Here is a 22,776-nt window from a genome sequence, read left to right as displayed (position 1 = left end):
ATTTGATGTATTGAGACAGCTACTATTAGTGTCTGATTAATTCCGCAAGTTAGTAACCATTCATTTGCCCTTTGCATTTGTTTATAAAATACATAATATCAGAAAAGTTGGTGTTCATTATTGTATATTCTAGAAGGAGCCAGAATATGCTAGGTACTGTCCACACACTAAGAAAGAGGATTGATATGTCATTTAGAATGTATTGTCTTAAACTCTATCCGTTAATTGTTGCAATACAAAGGTCTGTCATATGAGTGAAGCACAAATTAAAATAATATAATCCTTGTTAGAGTCTTAAGTTTTTGCTGAAATGTCCAGTCCTTTTCACTCTAAAATATTGACCTCTTTTTTATTACAGAAACCTTTGAAATGCTTATCAAACAGGCTGAGAATTACACAAGCATGCTTTTCTGCAGCACATACAAAAACATGGCTCTCGAGGCTGCTACCGCTGTTCAAGAGTTTTTTACGGAGCTGGGACTCTTTGTATTTGGCATAGACATTAGTACAGAAGAACTGGTGAACAGATTTTTTGATACCCTGTTTCCAATAGTCTATAATCATCTGATTAATCCTGGTCTGAAGGACACTTCACTGGAGTATTCAGAATGCATTCGAATGTCAAGAAGAGTTGTCAGTCCTTTTGGCAATGTTCCAAAAATAGTCATGGGACAAATGGGGAGATCAGTGTTATCCAGCCGTACTTTCTTGCAAGCCCTCAATTTAGGGATTGAAGTGATCAATACAACAGATCATTTGCCGTTCTCTAAAGACTGCAGTAGAGCCTTACTGCGAATGCAATATTGCCCTCACTGCCAAGGAGTGGCTTTAAGTAAGCCATGTATAGGATATTGCCTGAATGTAATTAGAGGCTGCTTGGCTAACATGGCAGAAATTGACTTTCACTGGCGTGGATATATTCAGTCTTTGGAAGAGTTGTCCAGTGCAATGCATGGGACATATGACATTGAGCATGCACTTCTGAACTTTCACTCACTTGTTAATGATGCTCTAACACAGGCTAGAATCTATGGTCCAAAAGTAATTCAACAGGTAAGCACCTATATATTTTCTGTCTTCTATGCCTATTGGAAACACACACTTGGAAACTAACTTAGAAAATTGATGGTAGATATTTGAACTATCCTATACCAATTACAGTATTTGGACCAAGAAGAGCTTTGTGCAGCAAAATAGTTGTATAAAATTGCAAGGTTTCCTTTAATTATTCACATGACGTGCTATTTTCCTAAATATTCTATTCACAGCTAAAGCAGTGTGCCATTTTTAGCATTTGCAGATTGTTTTTCAGGGTGAAAAAGCTTTTTTTTCAGTTGTGGAATGAATCTGTAAACAGTTACAGTGACAATGAAAAATGTTTCATGCTCACAAAACCACAACCTGAGTTTTTTAATCTATTTTGTGAAAATTTCTGTACTCACAGTAATAGAAATAAAATACAGTTTTCTAGCTTTTTACCACTTTGTCCCATTAGCTATTATACTTTTCAGTGCACTCGCTGAATGGTCTTTACTGAGATTTCTATAACTGTTGAATAAACAAAAAAATCTGGGGTTTTGTTGAGTAAGAGTGAGTACTTGGAAGGATAAGTAATTTGTGGTGTTTTAAAATACTAAAAAGCAAAATCTATATTACATGGCACAAGCTGGGCTGGTGAAGATGTTTATTAATCTATCACATAAACTGTAACAGGTTTGGAAATCTCATGGACATCATACCATAATTGAATCCCCTTATTTTCATGAACTAGAAATACAACATCTCATGTCTAATTTATATATAACTATAAAGATGGAAGGTAATAAACAAGCCTTTCCTTCAGGTGCCAATAGTTTGTCTTCAATACCTTTGGCCATAAGTAGATTTATTCAAATATTTCTGTTAGCAGTGAATGTGTATTTCATTTGCAATGAGTAGCACATCATTTTTTGAGGTCACTTCAGGGGAAGAGTAACTTGCACGAGAAGCTAACTTAGCTATGAATACATGAACAGTGAATTATTTTTTAGTCCAAGAGCATTAGTTAAAGCTAATGCAGCTTCTGCAAAAGGCATGAGGCATATCTATGCCAACAAGTGTTAATTCTTACTCTGTTAGATGTATTCCATCATAGTATTTTTGTAAGTACATGTTCAGCTATAACTTTCATGGGTGCTGTCACACTCTGCTCAACAGTCATGGTGTTGTGGGTAACATAAGAACCTAGAATAGAAAGTTGTTTGTTTTGAGAGGTTGTATAGATCACTTTGTGGTTGTATGTGACTGTGGTATGGTATCATGTTACCTGCTGCTGAACTGGCTTCCACCCACAAGAGACTTATCTAACAGACTAAACAAGAGACTTCTGCGGTCTTTATCCTGCTAATGTCCACAGATAAACCACACTGGCTACTTTGGCCTGCTTGCATCTTGGAGGCAATAGCAGATGTGTTAGTCATTGGTAGCCAGGGAATGGCCTACCCCCTGAAGATTTGTCAAATTTTGTTTGCCTTTCCACTAATTGGTGGTTCAGCCAGACCTTGCAGCAGAAGAACTTTTATGAAAAAAAAATCCCAATATTTTATCCCAAATTTCTAACTAACATTTGCTCCAACGTATCTTTCCAGTTTCCAGCTGTGTCCCAGGGCTGCATTTGTCTTTGGAGAAACTTCCTTGCAATTCTGCTTTTACACTGGAGGGTAACTGGTGCCCTGTAGCTAGGCCTAGAAAGACAAAGGAAGGGACAATGTCTTCTGCTTCCTTCCCTGTGTCAAATGTTTCATGGGGGAGCTTGGTCAACTCTGTGGGCAGTTTGCAGTTTTCCCTCTCTCTGCACAGTCTATTCTGGGGAAGGTCACATCATCCTCGTTTCCTGGGCAGGAAAGGAGACACACAGGATTGGAAAGACCTGTTGTACAGGAAGGGTGCATGTACCACCTCTCTGTAGTTATACTAGACTTCAGCATGACAGATCAATGCAGAAAAGAGCAGGTCCAAGGCATGCTAATTGCTGTGGGTGTGCATGCACTTACATCTGTACAAAAGTAATTCTTCTTCCTAAGTTGCCCAAATTAGTTACAGTACTAAACAACCAAAAAATTAACTAACTCTTCCCCCAAAACAAACAAACCTCAAACAAAATCCCTCTTCCTAAATTGAATTTATTAGGCAAAGTTTCATTTAAATACTCTCAGAAGGTCTGCAGCTGTCTTAGATAAACACTATGACTGTACATCCCATTTCATGCTCCCTTGAAAAATGGAACAGAGGAACGGGTCTTTTCTGACATACCTAAAGATTGGAAAATACTGGTCTGTTGTCACTGACTGCAGGTTGCTGCACCATACCTAATGGGCTATTATTCCTAGATGCCAGTGTAGGTATTTTAATATTACAAAGGGAAACTTTATGGGAAGTTGAGGCTGTTCAGAGACCTTGGAAAAATTGTGTTACAAAACTGATTCCTACCAGCACTACAGAAGGAACATAGGTAATGTGGCCAGTTGAATTAGTCCCTGAAGTATAACTGGAGGAAATGCTACTTTGAAAGTGGTAACTAGAACACATATAGGCTACGTCTACACTGGCCCCTTCTCCGGAAGAGGCATGCTAATTTCGAACTTTGGAATAGGGAAATCGCGGGGGATTTAAATATCCCCCGGGGGATTTAAATAAACATGGCCGCCGCTTTTTTTCCGGCTTGGGGAAAAGCCAGAAAATAGTGTCTAGACTGGCGCGATCCTCCGGAATAAAGCCCTTTCCCGGAGGATCTTATTCATACTTGCTTTATTCCGGAGGATCGCACCAGTCTAGACGCTCTTTTCCGGCTTTTCCCCAAGCCGGAAAAAAAGCGGCGGCCATGTTTATTTAAATCCCGCGGGGGATATTTAAATCCCCCGCGGATTTCCCTATTCCAAAGTTCGAAATTAGCATGCCTCTTCCGGAGAAGGGGCCAGTGTAGACGTAGCCATAGAATTCAGAGATGAGGTCAGTAGCTGCCCACTGATACTTTGTCTTCATTATTACCATCTGGCTATCTTTTAAATTAGACCCCTTTATTTTGGAAACAAATGTCCTCTTATAGCTTTGGTCAAAATGAGTCACTGGATATTGTTGAAAAGGGGTTCTCTATTGAGCTGTGGGTACAACTTTGTCACATACCTAGTCTCCAGTAGCCAGTTGAAATGACAGGACATAAATGAAGTCATCCAACACCTACTTCAGATCTTAGCCATGCAATCTATCTAGTCCCACGCCTATTTCTAGCCTCAGAGAAATGGGAACAGACAGAGCAGCACTCTCTATTTGAATAGTTTCCTGAAAGAAGTTTATCTTAACACTCTCATTTTATTATCTCACAGACAATTCCTAATTTTTTTGTGTGGATGATAAATTCTCCTTCTCTCCCCTCCAGTCATTATCATTACCAGACATATTCTAATTTACCTAAATTAATTTGGTAGCTGTCTGCCTTTTTTCCTGCTCCCCATGGCCATATAAAAGATGAGAGATAGCTATACTGATGCCATTTTGGCTCAAGAGTCTCTGGTTCTAACCTACTTCTGGACCTTTTGGTGTGTTTGTATGTCAGCGTAAATCTGTAATTGCAAAAAGTCAGTTAGTTGTCCAGCACCAGACTGGTTAAAATGGACTCTTGGATGAAGTCATTACCATTCTCATGGAACTTATGCAAATGCACTATGAACTGTGCACCAGGCAGCAAGAATAATGGCCATATTAAACAAGTTAAACACAGCCTTAAGTTCTTCCTTGAGACTTTTAGGGTAAGTTTAGACTACAGAATAGTAATAGAAATGTAGCCGTGTCAGTCTAGTGTAGCTGAAACAAAATACAGGCAGTCCCCGGGTTACATACAAGATAGGGACTATATGTTTAAGTTGAATTTGTATGTAAGTTGGAACTGGCTCCAGATTCAGCCGCTGCTGCTGAAACTGACCAGGGGCTGACTACAGGAAGCTGGAGGCAGAATTGCTCTGCCCCCAGCTTCCTGGAATCAGCCACTGATCAGTTTCAACAGCGGCTGAATCTCGAGCCTGGGACAGAACAGCTGGGCTGCCAGGTAGGTCCCTGCAGGACCAACCCGGCAGCACCCCAGCTGCTCTACCCCAGGGTCCACAACAAAAGCCTGACCTGCTGGGGGGGGAGGGGGCGCACTAGCTGCGCCCCCCCCCCAGCAGACCAGGGACACTGGGAGCAAAGCCTCAGAGCAAAGCCTCAGAGGCGCGGGACCCTTCCGCCTCCCCGGCTTTGCTCCAGGTGTCCCTGGTCTGCTGGAGACGGTCCCTAGCAGACCAGGGGCACCTGGAGCAGCTTTTCTCGCTCCAGAGGTCGAGGTGGCGGGACTGCTGTGCTCTGGGCGGTCCTGCTGCCTGCGAGCTCCGGGACGAGAGAGCCCCGTTCGTAAGTGTGGCTCCGACATAAGTCGGATCCGCGTAACTCGGACTGCCTGTACAGGGCTATGTAGCACTTTAAAGACTAACAAGATGGTTTATTAGATGATGAGCTTTCGTGGGCCAGACCCACTTCCTCAGATCAAATAGTGGAAGAAAATAGTCACTACCATATATACCAAAGGATACAATTAAAAAAAAATTTAAAAAACTGAATGAATTTTTTCATGTAGTTTAGATGTACCCTTGTTGACAAAACCCTGTAGTCTAGACACACCCTTCATGTGTATATATATATATATATACAAAAAAAGTTCAAGCAAAATCAAAGTTTCTACAGGGTTATAATATCAGAGGGTTAAAAATAAAATAAGGGTTTAAATAAATTCGAGCATGAAATATTTTCTTAGAGCAACAACTCTTATTCAAGCATGACAAGCTCATAGAGCACAACCTTGAAACTTCATTCTGTACCTTATGACATTACCCAGATTGAACCACTGCAGGTGTCATTATTTTTCCTATTCATTAAAACAGACTTCCTTATAGCTACCGTCTCCAGTTAGATGAATTTTTCATTTTGGTGGCATTTACTGATTAAGTCAGACAAGTAGCACTCACAACTGTCATAGCATTCATTCTCAAAATAAATTAAAGTTGTATTCTTATTCTATTAAACATCAAACTCCCATCCCTAGGAGCACTAAGATTGTAGGGCAGAAAAGAAATGCATTGATTTCTGCTAGGTAGCCACATGGCCACCAGTGTACAAATTCACCAGGTTCTACATATTGACCATCCAGGCTAAAGCCTTTTTTTTTGGGGGGGGGAGGGGGGGAAGACGCAGAAGTGCCCAGAAGAAGGTTTGTTTCATTATGGGGAATGAATGTTGAGCACTAGGACTTGCTTTTTCCTCAAGGTATTATTTAACATAGGCTGTAATTTAGGAAAGTACAATTGAATGAAGCTGTGGAATTGTCTCTGTGGGAGAACTTCAACAGGTGGGACATTTCCCTGCTGTCAGTGACTGGTAGTATGGTTTTATCCCTAAGCTGCACACAGCCAGAGTACTCCTTGTAATAGACTTTTGATTCTTATTACTTGCATAAAGGACATGATTAGGTAAGCATAGATGAATTTCTTATTCATGTTTCAGGTTCTTACATGAGTTTCCTAATATGGAGTATTGGCCTGGTTCCATTATAGAAAACACAATTACCATTTTAATCATATTTTTTGCTGACTATTTAATTCCCCAGTAGTGTCTAACAACCCTATAAATCTGAAATTACTATCTTTTGCAGCATTGTCCACTCTCAGTTTTGTCACATCTCAATGTGGTTAGTATTCTTGTTACAGCTCTAGCCCTCGGACACAAAGGAGTATACAAGAATATCAATTTTCATGTAAAATAGGTAAGTTTCCGAGGCATTAATGATACATTCCTATCACATGTGTAACATTAATGCCTCGAAAATAATACCTATAAAATGCAATTAGTTTTTATATTTTTAAATTTTATAATTTTTTTGGTGCTAACATTCAGTCTTTTATTGTCTGGTATTGGCGGTACTGTTGCTATGTACCAGTTGGCCAGTTCCAAACCCTAAAAATCAGTAGGAGTCTTTCCAGTCACTTCACTGGGCTTTGGAGCAGGCCTGTTCTGTAATGTATATCAGTGACACAATAACCTATCACAAATAGACTCTCAAGGTTATAGTTATGGGGCTTTTTTTGATCTTCAACACAACAGACTCTGACTCTTGGAGATACAATGCTCTAATCAGTGCAGGTTTTTAAAATGTGATTTAAGTCTCTGGGTTAAATGGTGCAGGCAATTTTTTAATAGAAATAGTTTATTCAGATAGAGAAACATTTATTGCCTAAGTAAAATAATGCATTGGTTTTTAGAAAGGAGTCATGAATACTTTGGAAATTGTCTCATTAATATTAATTTATCAGAGTGACTCATGAACTGTTTATCAAACTTTGATAAGCAGTTCATGCATCAATGATTCTAACAAATTCAGGATAAACAATTGTGAGTCAGCAAATAATGAGTGTCTCATGCACTCAAATCAACCTCTGCAGTGTTAGAACAGAGTCTCTTCAGAAGAAACTGAACTTTTAAGAAGTATGGTGAAAAATAAATGTTGAAAGGTGAAATTTTGAAATGCTTATGTAAAATGTTACACACTAATCACAATAGAGATTCTACTTTGTGCTCTGAGTTAAATCAATTTAAACTCTGTGGGTTAAATGGTCCAGACAATTTTTTAATATAAATAGTTAATTCAGTTAATATGTGTATGTCTGCTCACAAATGTATGTGTATATATAAACATAATTTCTCTAATATTCATAAGTGTTTTATAAACATATAGGAATGTATACTCACATACAAACAGATTATATATGGTAAATGTTTTGATGCCTGCACCTGAAGTTTTTCTATCATAAGACCTCATTTTCAGTTGCTTGCAACTTTGCCAAACTGCAATCAGATGGGTTGAAATCTTCCATGTTGGGTGTCTACCTCTGACACAATGGTTTTTGAAACATCATCTAAAACAGTTCAGCCATTTCCAAGAATAAGCGTAGAGGATAATGTTTTTTTTTTTCCCCATGTTAAAAAACCCACCTTTCAAACCATTTTGTTGAGAAACTCTAGTGCCTTCATGCTTTTGTAGCAATGGCTTGAAATTCATGAGAAGGATTGCTTTGGTAACTTTTCCCCTGTGAAAAGTTACCCTATCTTAGCCTTATAAACTTCTGAAAGCTTAGTTTGTACTAGGGTTGTTAAAATGTGGCTAATTGACTAGTTGAGTAGTCGATGGAATTTCCATAAACTACTTGACTAGTCGATAGGCACTTCCGCATTCCTCCTTTGAAATGTACAAGAGCCCCTGTGTACATTTCAAAGGAGGAATGCAGAACTCCATGTACAGCCTGGGGAAGTCCTACTGACTTCAGATTACTCGCAGATACCTGCATTGAAATGTACAAGAGTCCCCAGCGGGGGCCCTTGGGCATTTTAAAGCCATGGCTGAAATGCCACAGGGAGCCCTGGATCGGCTGGGGATTCCCCAGCTGACCCCGGGCTCCATGGTGCTTCTGCATGGTGCTTCTGCATTTTAAAGAGGCAGCGCCACACAGCTGAGTCGCGGATCAGCTGTGCAGTGGCTGTCCCTTTAGAATGCCGCCTTGGGATTTCAAAGCAGCAGTGCTGCACAGCTGATCCCTGGCTCAACAGTGCAGCGCTACTGCTTTCACAGAATCATAGCGCTGGAAAAGACCTCAGAAGGTCATCAAGTCCAGCCCCCTGCTCTAGGCAGGACCAATCCCAGTTAAATCAACCCAGCCAGGGCTTTGTCAAGCCGAGACTTAAACACCTCTACGGATGGAGACTCCACTACTTCCCTAGGTAACCCATTCCAGTGCTTCACCACTCTCCTAGTGAAATAGTTTTTCCTAATATCCAACCTGGACCTCTCCCACTGCAACTTGAGACCATTGCTCCTTGTTCTGCCATCTGTCACTACTGAACAGCCTTTCTCCATCCTCTTTGGAAGCTTCCTTCAGGAAGTTGAAGGCTGCTATCAAATCCCCCCTCACTCTTCGCTTCTGCAGACTAAACAGACCCAACTCCCTCAGCCTCTCCTCATAGGTCATATGCTCCAGCCCCCTAATCATTTTGGTTGCCCTCCGCTGGACCCTCTTCAATGCGTCCACATCCTTTTTGTAGTGGGGGGGCCCAGAACTGGACACACTACTCCAGATGTGGCCTCACTAGAGCTGAATAAAGGGGAATAATGACATCTCTGGATCTGCTGGCAATACTCCTCTTAATGCAATCTAATATGCCATTAGCCTTCTTGGCTACAAGGGCACACTGTTGACTCATGTCCAGCTTCTCATCCACTGTAACCCCCAAGTCCTTTTCTGCAGAACTACTACTTAGCTGGTTGGTCCCCAGCCCGTAACAATGCTTGGGATTCTTCTGTCCCAAGTGCAGGACTCTGCACTTGTCCTTGTTGAACCTCATCAGATTTCTTGTGGCCCAATCCTCCAATTTGTCTAAGTCACTCTGGACCCTATCTCTGCCCTCAACCGTATCTACCTCTCCCCCTAGCTTAGTGTCATCTGCAAACTTGCTGAGGGTGCAATGCATCCCCTCATCCAGGTCATTAATAAAGATATTGAACAAATCCGGTTCTAGAACTGAACCTTGGGGCACTCTGCTAGAAACCGACCGCCATCCTGACATCAAGCTGTTGATGACTACCTGCTGGGCCCGGTCTTCTAGCCATCTATCTTCTAGCTTTCTATCCATCTTACCATCCATTTATCCAATTCATACTTTGAAGTACCCCTTCCCCCCTTTGCTGCCTCTGTTTCACAGAGGCAGCGTGTGTGTGTGGGGGGGACGTAATCAACTAGTCAACAGACTAGCCGATAAGCAAATGCTTATCAGATAGTCAACTAGTCTTTAACATCCTAGTTTGTACATGCTCAGTGGCTTGCTAGGATTTGGCAGCTACATATCTGAAGATTCCATCTGCACTGAGCATTCTTTAGCCACCACAGACCCTCTGTATGACCAGACTGCACATGCAGAATCCTAACTGAACATGCCCCAGTCCAGAGGCACAGGAGCTGACTAGGATTCTCTTTGCTACTATTAACTGCATGAGTCTGCTATGCCTCTGCATAGCTCTTTTAATTCCCTCTGCTGGAATCCACGTAGCATGGAGGGATAGGGTTAAAAAACCTGAATCAAATGCAAAGGGTTATGAAATGATTCCGTGTACCAGGAGAGCTGCTGTGAACAGGAGCTGACAGCACTAAGTAGTAAAGGCTGGGTAGAAGCAAAGAGGGTCAGAAGATGCAAGAAGAAGCGGGCAGGACTAGAGAAGAGTAGGACAGGTGTCAGGTGGAAAATGGCAAGAAGTTGTGGAATGTGGAGGAGAGATGTATGATAGGGTAACATATAAGCTAGAGGTGAGGGATGTGCAGGGCAAAGCATGAAGCAAGGGATGATTCAGAGACAGGGGGTTAGTAGCAAGGGAATAAACAAGGGCAGGATGTGGGGGAAAAAGCAGAAGGGCAGAAAGAAGCCATAACCATTAGAATATATTTTCTTTCAGAATCTAGAATTGAAATATTATTCCTGAATCTCAACATTCCTGTGCTGTCTAGCAAATACAGTAATTCCTCATTTAACACAGTAGATACGTTTCAGAAAATGATCGTGCTAAGTGAAAATGTGTTATGTGGGGTCAATTTTCCCATTGAAAATAACAGAAAAGGTAGAGGTTGTGTTAGTGCTTGTGGCTCCAGCCTGCACTAGTTAGCAGCTGGGACGGGGACATAAGGTTGTGGGGGGGAAAGGGGACTGGGTTATAGCAGGGAGGGGAGGTGTCTGTCTCTGGGGAAGGAAAGGAGAGGACTGGGAGGAGGCTTGCAGCTGGGTTTCCCCAGCTGGCCGGTCAATGGCAGCTGTGTGAGGCTTCACCCACCTCTTTGCAAAGTGGCGGAGGTTCGCTGCTCGCTGCGCTGTTCCCTGGTGACCCTCCTCGCCAGATGCAAGGCGGCAGGGGAAGCCCCGTGCAGCTGCTGGCAACCCGCCAGCTGGGGAAACCCAGCCGCCGGCTGCAGCTGGGGGGGTGGAGGAGAGGGAGTGAGACATCTGGCCAGAGGAGGTTGCCAGGGAATAGTGTGGCGAGCGGCAAACCTCTTCCACTTTTGCAGGGAGGCAGGGGAAGCCCTATGCAGCTGCCGGCGACCGGCTAGCTGGGAAAACCCAGCTGCCGGTTGCAAGAGGGGGGCGGAGGAGAGGGAGTGAGGCATCCGGTCAGAGGAGATCACTGGGGAATGGTGCAGCAAGTGGCAAACCTCTGCCGCTTTTGCAGGGAGCCAGGGGAAGCCCTGTGCAGCTGCCGGTGACCAGCCGGCTGGTCGGGGAAATCGTGTTATTGTAGGGACGGTCATGTTGTTCGAAAAATGTTCCCTTAAAAAGAAATTGTGCTATTGTGAAAATGTGTTAAGCAGGCATGTGTTAAGCAAGGAATTACTGTAATGCCATATAGAATGTTATATGCTCAAAACATAATTTCCATGAGCTTTGCTGCAGTTGAGTGCTCAGTTCTTCTGCAAATCAGACTTGAGTGTCTCAAGTTGGGTAACCAGAAAATAAGGAACACGCTGTCACCATCTGTGAAAAATTTCAGTTTGTGATTTGCCCAGAATCTCGCAGGGACTCTAGGGCAGAGGTAGGCACAGAATACAATTAAGATGACATGACGGCAGCACTATATTAAAGTGCATGAGGAAATTAATAATTCTGTTTTCAGACAAGGACTTGGATGCTGTACAATAAATAAATATATGGGGCCACAAATTGAATGATTATGGTAAAAATATTAGGCAGCTGCTCATTCAGTGCACATCTATACAGCAGGGCTAAAGCCAAGATAAGGTTAAGTCGAAATAGCCTATTTTGGCTTTTTGTGATGTCTATGAATCAGGAAGTCCAAGATAGAGCACTCTTGCTCTGACTTCCCTCACTCCTCATGCAATGAGGGTTACAGGAGTTGAAGTAAGAAGTCAGCCAGCTTGACATTATTTTGACATTGTCAGAATAACTACTTGTAGTGTAGATGTGGACTTTGTTATTTCAGAATAACATCAGCTGTGTAGACATAGCCTTGATAAACACTATCCATTCGGTACAGGTTCTATGAAAAAATAGTATGTGATTATGTGATCAAAGATTGTATTGTAATGTGTATACACAGCAGGGCTGAATTAAGGTTGTATGAGCAACCTTAATTCTGGCATTTCCTACATTTGAAGTGCCTTATTTTGCAACCTTAATAATGCTCTTATGTTGCTACTTTGTGTGAAATAAGAATTTAGTAATGAGGTGGAATTTTCAAAAACAGTTAGCGTTGGTCTAACTCTCTTGCAACTCCTTTTGTCTTCAGTTGTAGCAGAGTTACTCCAACACTGAATGCTTTGAAAATCCTATCTGTTTTCTGAGAGTCTTAAGCATCTTATCAGTGGCAAGAATTCTAACCAATAAATATTTGCTTAGACATGCAAGAAGATTTAAGATCTTTAGGAAGATTTAAGTTCTCTAAAATAGTCTCAATCTGTGGATTTACAATTTATATGAAGATTTGTGTTTACTGTTATTGTCATTAAATATTAGCAAGAAGGATGAGTTAATGAGACTATATAAGAATTCTATTTCTTTATTGAGTATCATTACCAAACATGACTAGCTATAAAACATAGTTTGGATTGCTATAACACGTTTTCATATAGAATTTAATATTTCACTGATAAGCCAAAATAGTATAGCATGTTCACATGCAGGTTAGGTTATACATATACATTGATTTGCATTCTTGATTCTCTGTCACTTGTCTGTTTTATGTAGCTACTGTGTGTTTTTTTTTCAAGTCCTTTGTAGCCCAAGGGTACGTCTACACTTGCTTCCTAGTTCGAACTAGGGATGCAAGTGTAGCCGACCGAAATCGCTAAAGAAGCGGGGATTTAAATATCCCGTGCTTCGTTAGCATAATCTCTCCCACATGCTATTCCACTCTCCAGCTGATTTGAACCAGAAAGTGTGCTCCGGGACACGGTAGTTGGAATCAAACCCCTTGGTTCAAATTAACGTTACTCCTCAAAAAATGAAGTGAGGCTAGATTATACTAATGAAGCACGGGATATTTAAATCCCCACTTCATTAGCAGTTTTGATCGGCTACATTTACATCCCTAGTTCGAATTAGGGAGCAAGTGTAGAAGTACCCTCAATGTGTACAACCTTATGGGCCATATGTCCCAGAAGGCCAACTATAGTAGAAATGCTTTGAGCCAGCCAACTCAGGAGATCGTATACCAATATGTTCAGAGCTGGCAAGATGCTCAGAGAGAAGTAAAATTTTATTGAGTCCAAATGTTTTTTATGCCAGCAAGAAGGGATGGAATTGCAGCCTGTGTGCCTGGGAAGGAGCAGATTTCAATGTCAATAAAAGGTTAACATTAGCATTAGGGTTTGTAGAGCCATATGTATCTCTGATTCTATATATGGTTTTTAGAAGATTGAGTGGGTTGTAGTTAGTAATGCGAAACACATACACTGGCTGGTTGAGGCAAGATTATCAAAACTTACTATTGATTTTAGATGCTCCACCTGAGACACTTTAAAGGGATCTTATTTGTCAAATTGTTGCATGTCCTTTCTCTAGAAATCAGGCTTCTTTAAAGAATCTGAAACTGAGCACCCAGAAATGGAATAATCTCAGCTTTAATCATCATTTCTGCTTCCCATCAAAAGGCCATCATACCTTGGCAGTCAGAAAGCAGATATAACATTACACACAAATAATCATTTATATAGCAGGAGATGCTAAGTGGCAGATTCAGTGATATGTCCGTAATGGCCTGTTCAATAACCGAAGAAACCAAATAGTTCACCATAAAATATTTTTTTCTAGGGGCAAATTCAAAATTGTACTTCCACACGTATGTCTAGAATGTCCACTCTTAGGGCATGTCTACTTACTTGAAGATAGATGCTCCAGAGTTTGATCTTCTGGAATTTGATTAAGTGGATCCAGTATAGACTCCTAAATCGAATGCTGAGGGCAGCCCCTGCCAGTATCCGGTACTTCTCCTTTTGTGAGGAGTAAGGGAAGACAATGGGAGTGTTGGTTACCACTGCAAAGGCTCGGCTTAAGGTAAGCTGACTCCAGCTACACGTTTTACAGAAGAAATGGATCATTGCTGAGATTCAGTGTGGGACAAACAATTTCACTGATATGGCATCCAGAGGGATGTTTTTGTACCAGCTCTTGTGACATGCTTCTCCACACAAACCAAACTAGAGTCCTGACAGATTCTAATGGTGCACTGGAGAAGTGTCACCTTATTTTTGGAACCAAGCTGGGTATTTTACCTAGTAAGAGTCAAACACACCCTTTATCTTTTCCTTAGTAAATAGTTCCTTTTCTCCTTATCTGTATGGTTCTTCTTGCAGTGCCACAAATATGGCAGCATTGATTATATCAGAGTGAAGGGAGGTAGTCAAAATATTAGATAGTTTAAATGGGCATTGTAGCCACTGAACAAAACCTACTACTACAGGTTGAACATCTCTACTCTGGCACCTTTGGGGCTTGACTGGTTATGAACCAGGTAATTTGTCAAACCACTGGAGGTCAATATTGTCTAGCAGCATTATCAATACTTCCACTGCTTAGATGACATTTAGAGGTAATTAGAGCTAAACAACAGCACAGAACAATGAGAGCCAGAACTGGTGGCTGTAAACAAATTTTATGTAACCATAGGACACTTGGCCACACCCATAATAAGTGGACATTCGACTAACTAACATCATTCCAGACCACAGATGTTTCCTGAGAGATCTGGACTAGAGAAGTTCAACTTGTAGCCAGCAAAGTAAAAAAAATGGCTCTCTCAACAGTCACAAAATCCTTTGTTTTATTTTAATTGTTCTCTACTCTTTCTGGGGGTGGTAACTCAAACTAGTCTTTGTGGGAGCAGGGGGACTTTTGACAGAAAAACATAACCTTTCTATTTTGTAACGCTGGAGAAACAAACTATAGGAGCAGAGGGATAGGTGTTAAGATGAATGGCTAAATTTGGTGTGCTCCCTACCACATTCAAAAGCACTTGAAAATACCTGGAAATATGCCTTTTTATTATGCAAATCTGTTGCTTTTCAATGTATATGGTAGGGCAGTGGTCACCAACCAGTAGATCTACTGGTAGATCGGGATCTACTGGTAGATCTTGGAGCCTCTGGGAGGTGATCTTGACTGGTTTGGCCAAGAGGCTATCAAGTGCAGCACTTCAGCTGCCCCTCCCCTCACTGCTATGTACCTCCTACCCTTTGCCTTGGAGATGTTTTCCTCTCCCACCCTGTATTCTGTCTCTGCAGAATTGGGGGTGTGGGCTCAACAGCGTTTAGGATGGAGGGAGTTTGCTGGCTGCTTTTGAGAGTGGTGCAGGGCCAGGGCAGGGGTGAGCCTACCTTAGCCCTACTGCACCACCACAAAGGATCCACCTGTGGTAAGCAGTGTCCAGATGGAGCCTGCATCCTTTAATCCCTGTCCCAGTCATGTACCCCCTCCTGCACCCCAAACCCCTGCCCTAGTCCTGAGCATCCCTAGACCCAAACTCCCGTAAAGAGCCTTACCCTGAACCTCCTCCTGCATCCCAACCCTTGCCCCAGCCTCAGCTCAAAGCCCTTCTTACACTCCTAATTCCTTAGCCCAAGACCAAAGCCTGTGCTCTAGCCCTCTGCCCTTTCCTGATGGAAGGAAGGATGGAGTGAGCAGGGGTGGGGCTTTGGAGAAAGGGCACGAAGGAGGTGTGGGGCAAAGGTATTTGGGTTTGAGGTAGATCCTGGATTGCACTTAAATTCAAAAAGAGATCTCATACTTTAAATGGTTGGAGACCACTGTGGTAGGGTTTGTGAGCACTAAACAAATTAATGATGGTAGACATACACTAAAAGTTTCAGTCAAAACTGTAATAACTTTTTGGGATTCACGGTCTGTCAACTGTTATAAATTTCAAAGCCGTGCCTACTCACCTCTCCTTTTGTCTTCAATTCTTTCAAAAAAATAATTAGGAATATAGCAATGGAAACTTGTGAGAGGATTGTACAGATTCCACTGATGTGTTTAAAGTTAGGCGTGTACTTAAGTACATTACTGAAAGGAGACTAAATCAATAGGGGCAAGGGAAAAGAATCACAGCTCACACAGTTAAGATGTCATTCTTAGCAGAATCTTCAGATCAATGAATTTAAAGTAACGTACGTGATAGAGGAAGCTTTATTATGGAGAATAATTATGGGAATGAAATAAGCTAGACTTTTAAATATGAACAAGTATAAGCTTTAAGATATTATCAGACTCTTAAGTTTCAAAACTATAAATGATTAGTCATATACAGGTTGAACCTCCCAGACCCGGAACTCTCTGCTCTGGCAACATCCATGGTTCCGCAGGGACAGGGATATTATTGGACCAAAGAGCCCCTGAGTGGGAGCATATGAGAAACACTGGCTCTGGCTTGGAACCCCCAGCATTAATGGGGCCAGGCAACAGCCAGGGAGCTCCAACCTGGGCTGGGTAACCCCTGGAGTTAGCAGAGCCACGTAGCTGGGGAATCTTGGTCCCAGCCAGAGAACCACTGTGGGTATGTCTACACTACCCCGCTAGTTCGAACTAGTGGGGTAATGTATGCATACCGAACTTGCTAATGAAGCCCGGGATTTAAATTTCCCGGGCTTCATTAGCATAAAGCCGGCGCCGCCATTTTTAAAAGCCGGCTAGTGCGAACCCCGTGCCGCGCGGCTACACGCGGCATGGGCTAGATAGTTCGAACTACGTTCCACGAGGAGTACAGATAGTTCAGACTGGCTACGTAGTTCGAACTATCTAGCCCGTGCCACGTGTAGCCGCGTGGCACGGGGTTCGCACTAGCTGGCTTTTAAAAATGGCGGCGCCGGCTTTATGCTGATGAAGCCCGGGAAATTCAAATCCCGGGCTTCATTAGCAAGTTCGGTATGCATACATTACCCTGCTAGTTCGAACTGTCTGTCTTCAGCTGGGTTACCAGTGGCCAGGCGGCCCTGACCAGGAACCCCAGGAAATCCCTGGTTGCAGCGGGGCTGGTGGAGGCAAGCAATTGGAATCCCCTGTGGCAGTGGGGTGGCTCTAGCAGCAGGGTGGGTGGCAGCCCTGGCTGGGGAACCCCCAGTGGCAGCAGAGCTTGTGGCAGCTGAGTGGCCCCACCTAGAAACCCCAGGAACACCCTGCAGCAGCGGAACTGGCAGCGGCCAAGCGGTTCCTACTGGGAATTCTGGGAGACCCTGGGGCAGTGGGAGGGCAGCAGGGTGGGGAGCTGTGGTGGGCCAATGTTAATGGGGCCAGCGTCAGGACAGTTAGCCCCAGGGAGAGGAGCCTGAGAGTGGGTCAGCCAACAGGGTAGCATGATCTCACCTGGTCTGGCAAACTTCCTGGCCCAGGACAGCGCAGATCCTGAGGGTACTGGACCAGGGAGGTCCAACCTCTACAATAATTGAGGATCTTTCCCCTGTATATTCAAAAGAAATTGGGGCTATTAAATTATGTCAAATGATTCATTCTTTTTATATATGCTGATTTTATTCTTCTTACCAGGACTCCAGTTTCTGATCTGTGCTACACACATTACTTTACCAAAAAAGAACCTTGAATACACAATTTCCAAATGATATGTCTTTCTTTCATTGTTAGTTAAGCTTCTTTATAAAGTTAAAGTAGCTTGGAAAAATGTACACATCATTTTTGTTGTATTAAGGCACAAGCATATGGTCCATGTGACTAGTACTAAGAACGTGAAACAAAATGACAGAGAGGCAGGCAAACAAAATTAACGCTGATGTGACCTTATCAGTTTTCTGCATTACGGATCAATGTAGCACTGTTCAGTCCTTTAAATGCGACTCCCAATGCAAGATTCCTATTTGTATCTGATTATTACAGTTCCTTTTGGGCAAAATATCATTAAAGTTGAGGTCAAACATGTGAATCTCTTTTGCCTACGTGCTGTTTAATGAAACAAAACTATGCACAAAACAGGATAACAAGACCTTGATATGGAAGACTGTTGGTCTGGTGTACAGTGTTGGAACCATCAATCCAGGTTCTCTAAAGAGTGATGCTCTTTCTTAAATCTGCCCAAACCTCCACTACAAATTGAGCCTGTTGATGGAGGCACAGCAATCTACTGTGTGTAAAAAGACTGATTGGAGCCACTATGTGTTTTTAATAGTGGTCCAATAAATCACAGGAGTTTCTGGTAAGATTAAACCCTATATATATACACACACAGAGAGAGCACGCGCGCGCATAGGGGGCTTAAAAGAGATCAGTGAAGAAATCCTGTAATGAAGTTCACAGGCAAGCTCTGCAAGGGAGACGAGAGTTTTAAATGATGTTTCATGTTTTACATGAAAGCAGAACGAGTCATTAAGGAGCCAGATCAGAAGTTTTATTTTTTAACATCACAAGCATAAAAGTACTGTAAGTGTATATGCTCTTTTTAGCTAGCATCAGAGAATTCTGAAGTATGGTTTGAAATCTGTGGCATTTTCCACAGGAAAAAAGGAAAACTTATGATTGAAGCTTTCAAAGTGAGAATGCAAAAAATACGCGTCAACAAAAAACGTTTATAACTGATCTAAGGAATAACAGTCATTCTTTTCACTAGAACTTTATGAGAATTGTTGATTAATGATAAATAGCGGTAGGTTACACTATCATCTGAAAAAGGCAAACTTTTAATGGAAAACTATTGATTCTGAAGCACATCCTAAACATTTGCCAGGAAGCAGAAAAAAAAAAACCCCTCATCAATCAGCATGAGCAAGTATCTGTTACTAGATATGTCATGGATGCAGGTGGCAAGAATGTTACAGAAAATCAGCATCTGATGAAGAAAGTGAATCAGAAGCCACAAAGCTGGAAACAAACTATACAGACATAATGGATGTAAAGTTCAGCAGGTGAGGGAAAGATTCACATAGAAAAGTACACACCTTATGGACACAAGTGTGTGTGTGTGTGTGTGTGTATTTACCTGGTGTTGCTTGGGTACTTAATTTTTTAAAAAAAATAAAATGAAAATATACATGCTTCATTTAAATCATTGCTCTGGGGTGAGGCTGGGGATGAAGGGTTCAACATGCAGGCTGCTCTGGGAAGAGAGGACTACCCAAGCCCTCTCTTACTGCAACAACTTGAGGCCAGGTAAGAAGCAGCTTTTCATGGTTGCTACAGCTCCAGCAGGCACACCCCGCCCTTCACCTTGACTCCTACTCCCCTCTATACACATCCCAACTCAGCCCTGAGTCCCCCTGTCATTATCAGAAGGAGTGCTGACCAGCACCCGGTGACTAAGGGGTTATCTCAAGTAGGGTATGTCTACACTTGCACCCTAGTTCGAACTAGGTGTGCAAATGCAGGCATTTGAAATAGTCAATGAAGCGGGGATTTAAATATCCCGCGCTTCATTAGCATGATCTCACTGGCACGCTAGTTCGAATCACAGCTGATTCGAACCGGTACATGCGTGCTGGGACACGTTAGTTCGAACCAAAGCCCTTGGTTCAAACTAAAGTTACTCCTCAAAAAAAATGTTTTGGTTCGAATTAACGTGTCCCGGCGCACACTTCCTGGTTCGAATGTAGTAGGGAGCACACCAAATATAGCCATTCATCTTAACTCCTATCCCTCTGCTCCTATAGTTTCTGTTTCTCCAGTGTTACAAAATAGAAAGGTTATGATTTTCTGTCAAAAGTCCCCCCACTCCTCCAAAGACTAGTTTAAGTTACCACCTCCAGAAGTGCACGCCGGGATGCATTAGTTCGAACCAAAGCCCTTGGTTCGAACTAACGTTACTCAAAAACTGAGGAGAACTCAGCAAGGGAAAGCAAGGCCAAAGATCATACTAAATGCATCTTAATTTATTTATTAATGAAGCTGCTAAAATGTAAGTAGGACTATTATACTATTATTGACTTTAAAAAGTATCAGAAGCATGCAGACCTGTAAATAGAAGTGAATAATTAAAAAATCTCAGCATGCCACTTCTGAAAGGTTGCCGACCCCTGTCATAGAGACTGTCTGGTTTGGCCAATATACATGGTAGAGGGGTGTTCCTGGCACTTGATGGCATATATAACATTAGTTCTGTATCTTCTACTCCAATTCTGATTAAGTGGGTTGTACCCAAAGAAGTTTATGCTCTAATAAATGTGTTAGTCTCTAAGGTGCCACAGGACTCCCCATTGTTTCTACAGACACAGACTCACACGTGTACCTCTCTGAGATTTTACTACACAAAGTAATTTTCTCTCTTTTTGTATTCACATCTACTCTTCAGCTGCTGGGAATGGGCTCTATCCAGTGCTTTTTTTGTGACAGTACTGCCAAGTACTCAGTACCGGCACCTCCAGACGTAGTACTGGCACCTCCAGTCAGAGCTCAACAACTTTTCCCCTGGAGTACCGGTACCTTTTTTTTTTTTTTTTTTAAACAAAAGAAGCATTGGCTATATCCATCCTGATTTAATTGACCTTGTAAGCACCGGTCCTCTGTATAGTAATGTAACATACTCATTTTTGCTTATATACAGGGCTTGCCGAACCGTGGCGAGCCCCGCTCGCCAGCCACACTGTCCAGCAATCTGCGCATGCGCAGATCGCCGGAACCCAGCTCTTCCGGGTTACAATCTACTTGCCACGGGCGAGCAGATTGTATAATTTGTCAAGCCCTGCTTTTGTATATACCTGCCAAACTGAAGTTTCCATTTCATTCATCTGATAAAGTGGGTTCCAACCCGTGAAAGCTTATGCCCAAATAAATGTGTTAGTTTTTAAGGTGTCATGAAATTTTTGGTGGTGTTTGCTTAACAGATTAACTCAATTACCCCTCTGCAACTTGTTTTAAGAATGAACCCATGGCCCTTTCCTTAGAATACCTAAACTGGGGTATGTTTCAATCAATCACTGCTGCAGTAAAAAAGATGGTAGAGAATTTTAAGGGTAGGGGTGTTACAGATGTTGCCAATATATTGCCAATGTTAATATAAGTACCTGCAGTGCGACTTCATCTAAACTTGAGGTAAAAAAAGTCTCTAGCTTTGAAAAAAAATCATAGCTTCTTCCAAGTGTGAGGCTATTTATATGCTACCCTGATTTCCATCTCCACCCCTTTGAGAGGTTTTTACGTGTTTATTAACAGGAAAAGGTGAACTCTGGGTTATTTAAGCAGTGGTTTACAATGTGTTCTGGAAAGTGAAATAGTGCATTATAACTGTTGTTGTAAGTGAACATGAATTTACTGACACATATGCTTTACTTACAAAATTGCTTTCCCCACAGTTTTGGAACATTAATTTACAGGTTGCTAAGAAGTGTGTACACTCAGTGCTTTTTTTGTAATAGTACTGCTTGGTATGCAGTACCGGCACCTCCAGATGCAGTACCAGCACCTCCATTCAGAGCTCAACAACCTTTTCCCTTGGAGTACTGGCACTTTTTTTTTTTTTAAACAAAAAAAGCACTGTGTACATCCATTATGCAGATGTACTGAAAAGGGTCATTTTGCTTCATCAAATGATTCAGTACGTAAGATTACATGTTTTAAGTGTGAGATACCAGTGATAAAGGTCTTATAGATGCTGCTTTAGGTTACACTTATAAAACCTGATTGAATTTCATTAGGTCTGCACAGGTATATGTGATTGGCCTTGTATTTGAAATTCACTAAACAATTATAGTGGCGATGGAGAAGAAAAGAGAAAGAGCTCACTCCCTTATAGCTGTATTGAATGTGCAGAACAAACAGGAATAAGATGCAATAAAATGTATGTTAGCCACTGAAGTGAGATGATATGACTGACTCAATATACACGAAGAGCTGACTTCTGGAATAGGAAAGGTGTTTTTATATAATTACTTTTCAGAGTAGAACCTCATTGATATTATACTGAAAATAAATGAAACCCTTGGCATATATTGAAGCAGCCTCTGAGTAGGAGAGTTGGCTCATTTTTCAAGAAGCACTTTTGTTGAACAGCCTTTGAACAATTTGAACTGGCAGTGCTATATTCTGGCAGCAGGGAAATTTGGCTTAGTACATTAGGATTTTGCCTAACTTTTAAGCTATAAGAAAAAAGCCTTCTCCTCCCCCATTTGGGAATAGCACATTCAGAACATTAAACTATTTTTCTACTCTGAAAGTAGATGAGGTTTCAGCATACCAATAAGAATCCCTAACCAGACAAAACTATGGAAACTGTAACAAAACAAATCTGAAGAGTCAACATTGAAGATTTTGTAATTAAAGAGCTGAAGACACAAATGGAACTTATGTAATTCATATTTAATGTACTATTTTAAGGAAATCAGAGGTGATTAAAAGAGAAACAAAATGTGAGACCACATTGTTGCTATCTCTTCTCATACCAGACTTACAAGGTTGAATGTGCATTTAGTGCACAGAAGTTTTCAATTCTCAGTTACAGTAGTCCAGTATAAAATTGCAGTTCTCAGTAACACAGTATAATCGAGTTTCATTAGCCTTATGGAAGTGAAGTTTAGGAATTTGCCCATACCTGAAATCCTGTAAAATACATCCTACTGGCATTCTAAAACCTACATTTAAGATTTTCATATAAGGAAATACTGGAGAAAAGGAAACTATTATTCAAGCATGTACAATATAGAAATTGCTAAGAAAAAAATCAAGATAATGGTGTATCATGTG

The 22,776-nt window shown here is 41.7% G+C and overlaps 1 protein-coding gene across 3 annotated transcripts in view; it reads left to right on the top strand.

The window, feature by feature from the left end:
- Window positions 1–22,776, top strand: part of GPC5 (glypican 5) — a 935,733-nt gene that overhangs the window by 135,398 nt on the left and 777,559 nt on the right. For all 3 annotated transcript variants that reach the window (XM_089775428.1, XM_075918825.2, XM_075918827.2), the window contains exon 3: window positions 359–1,053. In XM_089775428.1, the coding sequence (XP_089631554.1) occupies window positions 359–1,053 (695 nt within the window). The remainder of the gene's footprint in view (window positions 1–358; window positions 1,054–22,776) is intronic.

Source organism: Pelodiscus sinensis, chromosome 1 (genome assembly GCF_052426305.1).
Source record: "Pelodiscus sinensis isolate ZL-2025 chromosome 1, ASM5242630v1, whole genome shotgun sequence".
In the NCBI taxonomy this organism is placed as follows: Eukaryota; Metazoa; Chordata; order Testudines; family Trionychidae; genus Pelodiscus; species Pelodiscus sinensis.
The sequence above is the reverse complement of the archived record's forward strand: the minus strand, read 5'-3'. Positions and strand labels throughout refer to the sequence as shown.